This window comes from Rutilus rutilus (genome assembly GCF_951802725.1).
Source record: "Rutilus rutilus genome assembly, chromosome: 23".
Lineage (NCBI taxonomy): Eukaryota > Metazoa > Chordata > Actinopteri > Cypriniformes > Leuciscidae > Rutilus > Rutilus rutilus.
This window is the reverse complement of record NC_140233.1, coordinates 17,275,991-17,289,748: the sequence shown is the minus strand read 5'-3', so window position 1 is coordinate 17,289,748 and position 13,758 is coordinate 17,275,991. Positions and strand designations below refer to the sequence as shown.

Genomic DNA, 13,758 nt, shown 5'->3' with positions numbered 1-13,758 from the left:
ATCTAGAACTTTTTGCTTAAAGAAATAAAAACGGTAAAATACCATTCCTAAATCGCTTCCATTCAGTTGCGATTATGTATACTCAAGTAAACAAAGGAGGAAATGTAATGAAATGTTTTATTTGTGAAAAATAGAACACATTCAAGGGAAGAAACTTGACAAGTAAAACATAGAGTCACATTCTTAGAAAATATACAAATTCTTTTTTTAACTGGCAAAAAAGTGCACAAAGCACATCTAACAGATAAACATAAAAGTGAACATACTCACACAGGATGAACAATTTACATGCAAAAATGAAGTTACCATTAAATCCTACATGGGTGATATTTTTATTCAAAATAATTCCTTTGTCTGTTAATACTTACTTGTGGTGGATGTTACAAAACATTCCTGGTTCCTCCTCATCAGACACTTCAGAATTAAGAATTCCAACGGTGACAAGAAAATGATCGATTTTGTAAGGCTTTGGTAGGGGGAAATCCTTGCTGTACGCATTGAAGAACTAAATTGAATCACCCTAATATTCAGTGTAGACTTGCAGTCATATTTCAAGAAGTATTGCACAAATGTTCCTGATCTATGACATTTATTGAGTTTGGCATTGGACGCCACTCTGCCTGGGGCTTTCATCTTCATCGTAGGCTTCACTGCTGTAGTTTCTCTTTTGTCTTTCATAATCTACTTCACAGAGGTCAACCTCTTCCATATCCTCTGTCATCATGACGTAATCTCTGTCGGGAAGCAACCTCTCCAGGTCAGGCAGCATGTGCTCAGGTAGCCAGTGTTTATCTGGGAATTCAATCTGAGGAAACAGAAATGTTTCTGTGAGATGTGATCATCCCAACACAAGATAAAGATAACAATTGTTTGAAAGAAAGGAAAAAAAAAAATATATATATATAGGTTTGTTAATTCTGACCCATGTTTTAGTTCAATCAAACTCATTCCCGTTTTAGGGGCCGTTTACACAACGCTGTTTTCAACTAAAAATGGAAACCTTTTTATGCGTTTTGGCTGTTCATTTACACAACAACAGCGTTTTGGGGGCCCTAAAAAAGCAATTTCTTTTACACTACAGAAATGTAAATTTGTGAAAACGGTGACATTATACGCATGCATATTACATGCTCGATGCTTTCACCATCTTGACTGTTTGTATTAATTTTTCTGTACTCATACATAATATAGTTTTTGTCATTTTCACGGATCCATGTGAACGGGGAGCGTTTTGAAACCGTTGTCGCCTGTACGCAAAAGGAAAATCTTTTCAGTTTTTAGTACATCATTGCCATGTGTGGCAACGATGTACAACCCAAAAATGAAAATTTTGTCATCAATTACTCACCCTCATGTCTTTCCAAACCCTTAAATGTGCCATATGTAACTTTATCACTCTACTAAAGCATAAAAAAATACCATAATATGTTTGCATATATTGAGGAAACACGCTAAGTTCACATACTTGTTTCTCTGAAAAACACTTCTACAGCCAGTTATTTTACTTTATTTTTCCAGGCTGGAATATTTGTTATTGTTTTGATATGTGATACTGCACGTTGCCAATTTGCATTTTCCATTGCGCTCGTTCCTGTTGCGTGAGCTCAAATTGGCAACCCGTGTGAGTGCCGTCCAGTCTGAGGAGCAGGTGGCGGGAGAAATGACGATCTCCGAACGAGGTTCAGTCTTGTGTTACGCAGTGCGTTTGAGCTTCATCAAGAACCAGTGAGGTTTGTTCTTGAGCTTCTGTTTATGTCCGCTGATCAATGTTTATTTGTAAATAAAAGCCAAAATCCAATCTGATTGAGTCTCTTCAGAAAATTTGGACTAAACCTCTTGATTCATGTGGATTAGTTTTACAATCTGTGTATAAACTTTTTGAACCGACAAAGTGGTAGTTGATTGGACTGTCAATGGAGGGACAATTCATTTAAAAAATCTTCATTTGTGTTTCAAAGATGAGCACAGGTCTTGCATGTTTTGAACGACATGAGGCAAAAAAATGATAATTTTCTGTGAACTAACTCTTCAATTTGACCACGATTTAACTAAAATGAGGGAATAAATTAGTAAATCATGACCACGATTTACTAAAATGAGAGAATTAAATCTTAATCGGTGACCACAATATATATTTTTTTGTCCGCATGTCATGTGTAGGGCTCTTTACTTTCACAGACGTGTTTCTCCATATTTTTATATATTTTTATTTAATTTATGTTTTACAAAATATCAGAGAACAAATTTTTTTTATTTAAAACAAAAAACGTATAACACAGGGCACCGACTTACCTCAAACATTATGATGAGAAGACCTTTCTCACAAGGGTCTCTGTACAGAGGCATGCCCTCGTTATGAATACATTTTAGTTCATTAGGTTTTATTACTTGACCTAAAACCAAAAAGACAATAAAAATTCAAACTGAATCAAAATTAAACTAATTAATTAAAACACGTATGTACTAAATATTAATTGAAATATTTATACAAGTGAATAGTATGTGGGAATATATTTAAATATTATTTTAAAAAATCTAATTTTATACACAATTAAATGGTACATAGTAAATACCTGGAGATGAACTGATGAGCAGCGATCTGTTATCTAATGTGCGGATTGTTTTTTTACACCCACAGAGTGCCTCCACCAGCTTGATCTTCATCTTCATGGTGAGGTTGTCATCTTGCCTTTGGAAGACAGGGTGTTCTTTCAAATCCAGTACGATTAAAACATCACCAGGCTCCAGTCCAGGCTCTTGATCTCCTTCTCCATGGAATGTGATTTTCTGGCCATCCTTCATACCTGTGACAAAGACCATAACTCGTATACTTCTGGAACGCTTGCTCCAAATAATTGAAACAGAAGGTTTCTAAGAAAAGTTTGTGTTATATACATACCTTTGTCAATGTGAACTTCAAGAATCTTCTTCTTGCGCTCTACTTTGTGTCCATTGCAGTTTTTGCAGCGGTCCTTGGAGCTGAACTTCTCTCCTTGTCCTTGGCAATCTGAGCACATGCTCTGAATCTGCTGGATCATTCCGGGTCCAATCTGTTGCACCTGGACCTGAACCCCTCTTCCTTTGCAAGTTGAGCATTTTTCAATTGTGCCTTTTTTGCCACCATAACCTGCAACCATTCACATCTTAAATCGATAAATCAACATTGGGTCTTTAAGAATAATATTAATATAACAAGTTTCCCAATAAAGGTGCACAAATTAAATAATAACCCTTCTTACCGTCACATTTCTCACAGATCACATTCTTCTGAAGACCAAGTTTCCTCGTTGAGCCATTGTACAATTCCTCCAGTGTGACCCCAAGTTGGTGAACCACATTTTTACCTGAATAAATGAAATTAACAACATACAAGTTATGAATGGATATTACTAAACTTAAACTTTGAAGTGCATAAAATGTATGCAAGACCCCCGAAACCTTTTTGTTTAGACTTTCAATGGGGGGACATAAGTGCACATATGTCTCACCTCTCCTTTCTCTCTGCATTCTGCCTCCCCCACCAAAGAACATGTTGAAAATGTCCATGGGAGATTCTCCTCCTGACATGCCTCCCTCCTTGATGGCTTGTTCACCACCTTGGTCATACAAATCCCGCTTTTTGGGATCTGACAGGACATCATAGGCTTGTGATATGAGTTTGAACTGGAGAATAGAAAATATCCTAATATTACTAATTTTAATAATGTATGAACAAACACATCCCAGGAAAAATACTTCACATCCTTGATCAGTGTCCATGCTGCATTTAACAGATCAAATGAGTTCCGAAAACTCTAAATGCCTTAATCTTAGTCTTTTTTTCTTTATCTTTCTGTACTAAAATAACTTTTTTTGGTAACACTTTAGTTTGGGGTCCAATTCTCACCTTTAACTAGTTGCTTATTAGCATGCATATTACTAGGATATTGGCTGTTTATTAGTACATATTAATGCCTTATTCTGCATGACCATATTCTACATCCCTTAAAGGGTTTGTTCACAGAAGAAATTAAAATTCTGTCATTAATTACTCACCCTCGTGTCGTTCCCAACCCCGTAAGACCTTCGTTCATCTTCGGAACACAAATTAAGATATTTTTGATTAAATCCGAGAGCTCTCTGACCCCATCCATAGACAGCAATTTAATTACCACCTTCAAGGCCCAGAAAGACATCTTTAAAATAGTCCATGTGACTCCAGTGATTCACCCTTAATGTTATGAAGCGACAAGAATACTTTTTGTGCGCAAAAAAAAAAACCCACGTAGAACCCAGAAGCGCTGCACTGGGAAGAGAAGAAATTGCTGAATAAAGTATTTTTTTCTTTTCTTTTTCTTTTTTCGCACAAAAAGTATTCTCATCACTTCATAACATTAAAGGCCCGTGCACACCGGGACAATTATTGTGCGCGCTTATCACCGACATTTAACGCCTTGTGACTAAACATAGGGAGCCGATGTGAGTATGCACACCGATGCACAAATGCCAGGCGTAAAAGTTTGGCGCACCGCGTTAAAAACTGGCCGACCAATGAGATTGGCGGTTTTGTTCACGTGCCTGGAGCTGCTGAAGTTACAGTACTTGGTGGCGCCAGAGAATGTCTAATAAGGCGAGAAGTTTCACTCTCAGTAAACTTCCGGCTTCTGAAATGGTTGCAGTTCCACTTTGATTCCATATGAGGGCGCTCACAGGACGAGTGCAGAATGAATGGAGGTCTATGGCAGTATACCCCTCAAAATCCACTTTTCTCAGGATATAATTTTTTGTCTAGTAATTTGAATATTGTATTCGAAAGGAGATGCAAAGAAATTACACATTGCTGGGTGTTCGATTTTTTAGAGTCACTTATTTGCTTTAAAAAGTCTTTTAAAGTGTCAATGACGTCATACACATCGTACGACCAGAGATACTGCTTTACGGCAATCCTTCAGTCACTTTGGTGCTTTCGCGCTCTGCACTTTCTTTTCTCTCCAGGCATCGACAACACAGCTGACACGATGCCATCAAGCGGTATCTCTGGTCGTAATCAGTCCTTCACTGACCAATCAGCGTTCATTAGCAGAATGCTAGCGTGTTATGGGCAACAACAACTCAACCTGTAAGAAATCGAAAGGGCATAAGTACTCGTTCATTCAACTTTCGACCTAAAACCCATGTTGAACTTGCAAAACCTACTATCGAATCTGAGATTTCTCAACGGCAATCGGGTGAAAGAGACACATTTAGCCGTCTAGCCCCATAGACTCCCATTCATTCTGCACTCATGGGCGATCGCCCCCAGTGGAGCTCTGGTGGAACTACAACCAAAATTCGGTACAATAGGACTTAATAGGGAGTGGACAGGCTCTCCGTAGACGGGCTCTGGTGGCACTCAAGCACAAAATGGTCTTGCCGAGCACACATTGATGGAAGAAGACGACGACGAAGAGGAAGTAAGTAGACGAAGAAGATGCAACGAGGCAAGATGAATGTAGAGCTGCTGATCTCTTTGGTGTCTGAACACAAAGAACTTTATGACAGATAGCGACTACAAAAAGTGTGTGAATGGTTTTGGCAAGCACGTCAATGCTGGCTCTCTTCTTCTGTGTGACAAACGAGTGTCAGAAGAGTAAAGTTGCACAGCGCCACCTTGTGTACCGGGGTATTTCTGCTTTTCAATAAGCGCCGTCTACTGTTGGGGAATGAATTTGCATGTTCATTCGGTGCATCGCTAGTGAAAATCGCTTGGGTAATAACACAAAGACGCGTCGAAAAACGCCTCGAAAGACGCTGGCGATAAGTGCGTGTGATAATCGTCCCGTTGTGTACGAGGCTTAAGGTTGAACCACTGGAGTCACATGGACTATTTTAACTGTCTTTACTACCTTTCTGGGCCTTGAAAGTGGTAATTAAATTACTGTCTATAGGGGGGTCAGAGAGCTCTCGGGTTTTATCAAAAATATCTTAATTTGTTTTCTGAAAATGAACGTAGGTCTTACGGGTTTGGAACAGCATGAGGGTGAGTAAAACCCTATATGTCGAACGTCGCATGACCAAACCGGAACACTGGTCTCATCGCATCCGCTTGTCAGAAAAAGTGTTAGCAGTATGAACTGATACCAATATCTATGGGTAGTCAGCTAACTTACCTAGTAGTTCCCTTTGTTACTGGCTTTTTATTCTATTTAAATATCTAAACGTTAGTGTGAAAAACTTTTAGATATCAATCTGCATTTGTGAGGGACATTGGTTATGCTCATCTTTGCTCGCTCCTTTTAAGTTATCTTGAGTAAAACAGCTCATTTTTTCACGAAGCACATACAAAAGACCTGAACCAGAAGCGATACGATCTGTTTTACAGAATACGGAAGTTAAGTTGCACATAACCCATATTAATGACAGAATTTAATTTTTAGGGGACCTAACCCTTTAATCCTACCCAATTCCTACCCAATACCTAAACTTAACAACAACCATATAACTATTAATAAGCAGTAATTAGATGTTTGAGGCAAAAGTCGTAGTTAATAGTTAGTTAATAGGGAGAATTGGGCCTTAATCTAAAGTGGGATCCTTTTTGTTTTTACACCTTTCTTCTTTCCCTGGGCCATTTTTTCCTTTTCTTTTTCCAAATCATTTTTCTACATTCAACATTTTTGTGCCAATTTTTATGTTTGTTTTCTTTTTTAGGCTCTTTTCTTTGGCTTTTTAACTTTTATTTAGCCTATTTATTTGTTAGGCCTATTTCATTCCTCCAATATTTTTATTTGTGTTTGAAAAATTGGCAGTTTTGTTTACAACAAAATAAATATATAAATAAAATAAAACAACATCATAAAATGAAATGAAATAAAGCACCTATAAATCCACTCGTGTTTTATCGTTTAGGGACATGTTTTTTTTCTTTCTGCTTTATTCAAAATAAAAACAAAAATACAAAGCATTCACTATTTGCATCAATAAATGTGGATAGATCCCATAGCAATGCAATCCTTCGCCGGCTCACATGAGTGTTCGGGACACTTCCAGAAAGTTCCTCTCGTTTCTGTCGCTGTCATTTACAAGGCAACGTGAAACACTACACTGTATCTGCATTTGGCTCAGCACCTCCACTTACTTTCTCTCCTTCATTCGGGTTCTTATCCGGGTGATATTTCAACGCCAGTTTCCGATATGCCTTTTTGATCTCGTCCAGCGAGGCTTTGGGACTCACGCCGAGCAGGTCGTAGTAACCGGTTTCTCGAACCATCTTTGATAGGAATCAACTACAGTAGCCTATAGAAAATAATATCAACAGTCCTGCTCACTTCAAGAGTATGCAAGCTATGCGTATGACATTGAATTAAGCTTTAAATTAGGCTATGTTTAATCATGCCACGAGACACATGTTTGTTAAATTAAAAAACAACAACATTAGAGCAGGTTTATTGAGTGTTACCTACAGTGTATATGTCACTGTTGGTTCTTGAGAGAAAGCTAACGTGTAAGTTAACACACCATTCCTAAAAACTGTCCCATAAATTAGCGAATAAGTCTAGAGAACACTTCAACTAAAGCCTCGCGCTTGTAGCATACTTGTGAATGTTATAAGTTTTATAATACTCACACAAATAAAAGAAGAGGAAAAGCCAGTTCGCTGTGTCGCCGGGTTCGTCTCTCTATCTGTGACTGTCGTTCTTCTATGTGAACGCAGCGCGCGCTGTAGCTCTTATATAAACGGTGGCGCTCCAGAACCTTCTCGAGCTCGCGCGCCGGAACCTTCGAAGCGAAGAATATATAGATCATGGGATGGGTTGAAAGAAGTGCAGGCCGATTCCTAATCCCTTGCTATTTGAGTCGAGACTAATGTGTATGATTTTTATGCTGCCAAGTATAAATCTATGCTTCCGTTCCAAGTATAAATTCTACCAAAAATGTTATGTATAATGAATTTGCATGATGTTTTAGAGCAGGTTTTCAAACTAGGCTCCGGGGATCCCCAGGGGGTACAAGAAGTGTTAGGGGGTCCGTGGAAATGTTTAGAGAAAAACAGTGTAAACTAAATGTAAAAAACAAATACATAATAATCATTTTAAAATAAATAAATAAAAATAGTATTTGAAAAAATAGATTAAAATACAAATGTAGTAGGCTACTATAAATAAATAAAAAACACGAAATATTAGATTAAAATAAACAAACAATACACCGTGCAGTAGGCTAGGCTACCTATAATGGGTAGAAGAAGAAGAGGAAGAAAAAAAACCTTGTCCCTGCTGTGCCCCTCGACACTCGACAATCGAGCCGGCCCCTCACGCACACACTATATTCTTGCATTGCAAACTTTACATTGTAGCCTGTTCATTATCAAAATAAAATAAATTTTGGAGGTCTGTTCTGGCAAACACCCAGCAGAGGTCGCTATTTAACTATCTAAAAATTTTCCTTCCATTCATCCACGACTCAGTGAATCTGACGATAGGACTACTGACGGCGACATCTGCAGAAGTGGATCGACTGACAATCTGACAGCCTGTCACTTTGACCAAGACGAGAAACCCACGGCTTAACTGATCTCATCTCCTGAACTTTCATAACCTCGTCCGAGTCGTCCCGGGCACTATTATTCTGTAAGACCATTCATTTGTGTTTTGTGGCTCATCAACGATTATGTGATTTGAGTTTTTAGCATGACTTTGTCAAAGATGTAGGCTATTATTTAATAAAAGATCATAAAGTCATGTATCTCTCATGGATTTATTTCCAGTTGAAAACTTCGGTTCGGTATCACTTAAAGCCTTTATATATAATGCATTATAAAAGTATTAATAATGTATTAATTATGCCTAGTAATACACCTTATACTGCATTGTTTTCACATGAATAATTGTAGCAGTGATTGCAAAACGTCTTTGGAAGAATAATGCAAAACTGCATGACAAACAGCCGTTTTCAGATGTAACAAGGAATCTGTAAATATTATAACGCATTTTAACTTTTGTTACAATTGTTTATGAAAAGATATGATTAATTTAAACGTCTACCTTTATAATGCATAAAGGCTTTATGTAAAGTGTAACCAAAATGTATTTTTAGATGGTGGCCAAACAATATAATATAATTATTATAGGGTTGTATCATTCAGTAATTACATTATTCTAATAATATGAATTGTAATAATTATATTTGCTATATGCACACTAAAAGCAATAAAACAAACAGACATGTAAGAACAATCCTACATGTTTTAAATGTAGGCTATTACGCACATAAACAATAGGCCTGTTATTTTAGAAATGTGCGCTTAAGTGATGTTTTCTGGCAGGTTACATTCAGAATTATTGGTCTAATTCATTTTTAAAATAAAGTGTAATGTAACCCGAAATTCTTGCAGTCGCACAATGTAAGCCGAAAATCGAAAGCCATAAATACCGTAGCACAGATGGATTTGAATGTCATTTTATTCTCCAAAAACCTGAAGAGAACCATATCTACGGCATGGACACAGTTACTTTAAACTTGAGTGTTACAGTGGAAGTGGATATGACGAATGATGGGCGTGGACCTCAGTGGAGAGTGAGCACTGCCTTTAACTCTCAAACTCAGTTCGGTCTGAGCACCATCTTCTACCTGCTTCGGCGTGTTTGGCAGTGGATCATAGTTCACCCTATACAGACTTGGAGATAACAACTGATTGGAACAAAGATGTGGCAGCAGAGATTTTTCCTTCCATTCATCCACGATCCACACTCAGTGAATCTGACGATGGGACTACTGACGGCGAAATCTGCAAAAGTGGATCGACAGACAATCTGACAGCCTGTCACTTTGACCAAGACGAGAAACCCACGGCTGATCTGATTTCATCTCCTGAACTTTCACAACCTCGTCCGAGTCGTCCCGGGCACTATTATTCTTTAAGACCATATCTGTGTTTTGTGGCTCATCAACGATTATGTGATTTGAGTTTTTAGCATGACTTTGTCAAAGATGTAGCCTATAGCCTACATTCTTTAATAAAAGATCATAAAGTCCTATATATCTCATGGATTTATTTCCAGTTGAAAACGTACTCGGTTACTAACGTAACCTCGGTTCTCTCTAGAAGAGGGAACGAGTACTGCGTAAGTATCTTACGCTAGGGGAAAATCCCTTTTCCACGAGATACTGAAGCCAAGAAAAATTATCCTTAATTTTGTATTAATGTAAAACGCGTTGCGGCAGCATGCAGACATAGGCAAGACGGCTCGCGTGCCTATTGGCTGCTCTGCGGCAACTGCAGCAGCCTATCGAGCGAGGCCTAGCGAATGGGGTGCTTCGCGCCCACTGCGTCACGTCCCGCCGAAACGGGCTATAAATTCAGCTCGCAGGCAGCTATTTCTGGTTTTTCATCGCCGAAGCTTAACCAGAGCGTGTGCATGCACGGCAAGATACGCAGTACTCGTTCCCTCTTCTAGAGAGAACCGAGGTTACGTTAGTAACCGAGTACGTTCTCTTACGAGAGGTCTCTCGTACTGCGTAAGTATCTTACGCTAGGGGACCCAATGTAAAACGCTGTGCTTGCTGGGATCAACACCAAAGACCCAGGGCAAAGCCCAGGGTTCATATAGTGCATAATCACCAGGGGAACTCACAGGGAGTCTGGGAAGAGGGAGGGGCGGAAGAGGGAGCTATCAGCCTGAAGATACATGCACCAAGAACTTTTTTGCATTCTTCAATTGACCATACTTTTTCTGGATCAATACCAAATTTCTTGGTCAAATCCAATTTGACTGACTCAGTCACTATAGAGTCCATGTGCTCTCCTAACAATGATTTGAATTCACTGTCTGTCCATAAAGGGGTAGCTAGTCCACCTTTCTCAGTTGTTGGAATCAGTCTAGCATTCTTTCTCAACATTTCGTAATGTCTCTCACAACAGGATACTTTCAACACCTCCCTGACAAAGCAGAGGATAAACTTGTAAATTTGTTAACACAGAGCAATTCTTGTAAACCTTCCTTGACAGAGCAGAGGATAACCTAGTTAATACACATCATAATGTATTCAACCTTCCCTGGTGAGCAGAGTAGAACCAATTTGAACCTTCCCTGACTTTACAAAGGATGAACCTTCTTCTCTAGCATAGTAGAGGATAACTAGCCTGTTAACCAAACCCTGCAGCTGTTTGTTAACACTTCTCTGGCAGCGCAGAGGAAACCCACATTAACCACAGCAGTTCTTTGGATAGAGTGACAGTCACCAAATCGTGGTTGAGCTGAAAAGATTCAGTCTGGAGCTATGTCAGTTGAGAAGCTCTATCCGGGTCACGGCACCAAAACTGTAGGAAACTCAGAATCTGTTATTAGACAATGTTATGTAAGCAAGTAGGATGAGTAGATCTTAAACATATTCTTAAATTTGTAATCCTACAGTCTGCACTATATTTCCCAGCATCCTCATTGACCCACACCTGCACCTCCTTAACCATTACCCACACCTGCCAGCTATCATCGTCTTCAGCTGTTGTCTCCATTGTTCATCTGTGTATTTAAGTTCCTCCTTGTTCAATGTTCATGGTCAGTTATTGTTTGTGGTTAGTGCACACTGTTTGTGTCTCACACATACTGTTTCGCATCTTGGATGATAATCTTGTTTGGAATAAATCATCTTGTTAATTGTATCCTCATTGGTAAATGGTAAATGGACTGCATTTATTTAGCACTTTCAACAGACCCATGGCCTCCAAAGCGCTTTGCATATTGCCTCACATACACCCATTCATTCACTCGTTCATACACCGACGGTGGTGTCAGGCATGCAAGGCGCCATCCAGCTCGTCGGGAGTAGCTGGGCAGCAGCATTGCCTTCGTTGTCATTTGGAACCCAAGCGTGACAATTGGAAAGTCATAAAATGTACAGACAATTTGTTCTTAATTTTTGTATAAAATATTTGAATAAGTTTTGTTATCAGGTTGAAGGTTCATGTGGAATGTATTAGGTTTCAGCTTTGTAACACAAGAAAAGAAGAAACGTTGAATTTCAGGTAGATATTAACACATATGCCCAGAAACCCCATTGTATTCCAAAAATGGGTGTTTATCTTGGTTACAACCTTCATTGCTATTATATTCCTGTTTTCTAACCACAAAATAAACACAATGCTCCGATGTCAATCTAAAAGATTAACTACCGGACAGCTCGCGGTCATTCGGCAAACAGTCGCGGACATTGGATCCATGTTACATTGTGTATATTTTAGCTTTGTGCACAAACTTGCACACCGACAGGCCTTCACTAACACTCGCATATTTTTGAGATGCTGCGTTAAGTTGTTTCTTCCAGTGGACGCAGTTTAGCGACACATTCAGGTGTAATGGAGGGCAGAAAGTACAACAGAGCTGTCCGGCTGCACAAGATAGTCAACAAGGCACTAATGCGGCTTGCCTGGAAAGGCTTCCTAGTATGGCTAGAGGTCAAACACCCGACAGAGCTCCCTCAGCTGGAGGAAGCCCTGGAGAGCATTGCCAGCTTCAGCGACGATATCAGGCAGGAGGCATTCACCAAGCTTCTTGATAATGCAGCATGCGCTGGCACCATGCAACTGTTCCAAGTCTTCCTGGAATCTCTGCGAAACCAGCATGACCTTTCATCCTTCTGGATGTCCTACATTGACATAACAGAGATCATGCTTGAACTGATTCGCGCTTCCAGAGAAGGCAACTGGATGCTGCATCTTGCGTGCATTTGAGAAATGATTCCCTGGTGCTTCGCTTATGACAAGCTCAACTACGCCCGCTTCCTGCCCTACTACTATGCCAAGATGAAGCAATTGCCTGTTGACCACCCAGATGTCCATGAGCACTTCTCAAGAGGAGGCTTTTCTGTCCAGATTGGCTGCAGAAACACCTTTGGGCGTATACCAGTCGACCAGACCATTGAGGAGGCTGTCAACAAGGACACGCAGACAGCAGGAGGAACAAAGGGCATCAGCCTCAAGGCTGGAGCTGTATCAAAGTACTACCTGACAGCAGAGTACCGCAGCGCATACCTAAGAAAGCTGAGAGAAATGGTCGGTCGGGGTGATTCTCAGCTGAATCATCCAGACCTACAGCCACCCAGGATCAGAAGAGATGAGGCAGATGTCCAGTCCATCGTTGATCTCCTGGAAAAATTGCAGGCAGAATCTGTTCAGTCCAGAACAAGAAGAGTTTGTCAGTCTGTCAACTGCAACTGTAGCCCCACCTGATGTGGCAAATGACCTACTCAAGGCAAGGAAGATTGGAGAAGAGGCTTACCAAAATTTCAAGACAGAACGTCTGGAAACAAGAGTAACACTTTTCTATGACACGATGACCAAGAAAAAGCTGAAAACATTCTCAGAGATCAAGAAGAAGCAACACAGCCAGGAGCAAGCCAAGCAAATAGTCTTGAAGGCCGACAGAAACCTCTTTGGTCACATGTTGTCTTTGATGTGTACTAGGACATGCTAATCAATGATGCTGAGAGGGCTAAGAGAGGCACAGACACAGGAATTCAGTTCAAGAACATTGTGTCAGGCCACAAGATACAGCAGTGGAGGAGATTGCTCTACAGCGCTACCAACAAGACAAGCCTGATCGCCTACTTGGTTGAAGAATGGAAAGAGCCCAAACACAGCGAGAAGCTCCAAGACAAGACTCTGCACCTCACATCTGGCGAAGACTGCTTCGAGCTGGATAAAGAGCACTGGGAAGAGGCAACAGAGCTGAAATCATCACAGGAGGAAGCAGATACGCGCATGCTTTTGCATGCTCTTCACGCAGCAGAGTCAGACTACAA

At 39.9% G+C, this 13,758-nt stretch overlaps 1 protein-coding gene across 1 annotated transcript; it reads right to left on the bottom strand.

Moving 5' to 3' along the window:
- Window positions 1–99: 99 nt before the first annotated feature.
- dnaja (DnaJ heat shock protein family (Hsp40) member A) lies at window positions 100–7,713 on the bottom strand. The gene is made up of 8 exons (XM_084397007.1): window positions 7,586–7,713; window positions 7,097–7,254; window positions 3,489–3,663; window positions 3,240–3,344; window positions 2,900–3,127; window positions 2,574–2,804; window positions 2,293–2,393; window positions 100–805 (listed from the first exon to the last, which is right to left on the bottom strand). Exons 2-8 carry the CDS (start codon window positions 7,226–7,228, stop codon window positions 590–592), a joined length of 1,188 nt encoding a protein of 395 aa, XP_084253133.1. The 5' UTR covers window positions 7,229–7,254; window positions 7,586–7,713; the 3' UTR covers window positions 100–589.
- Window positions 7,714–13,758: the final 6,045 nt, after the last annotated feature.

Bases quoted from the DNA above. Each gene is read 5' to 3' on its own strand.
- dnaja (XM_084397007.1), bottom strand. From the start codon at position 7,228: ATGGTTCGAGAAACCGGTTACTACGACCTGCTCGGCGTGAGTCCCAAA. The intron at 2,394-2,573 runs GTATTTACTATG...TTTTGGTTTTAG, and splicing joins GCTCATCAGTTCATCTCCAG to GTCAAGTAATAAAACCTAAT. The intron at 806-2,292 runs GTAAGTCGGTGC...CTGTTTCCTCAG, and splicing joins TTCTCATCATAATGTTTGAG to ATTGAATTCCCAGATAAACA.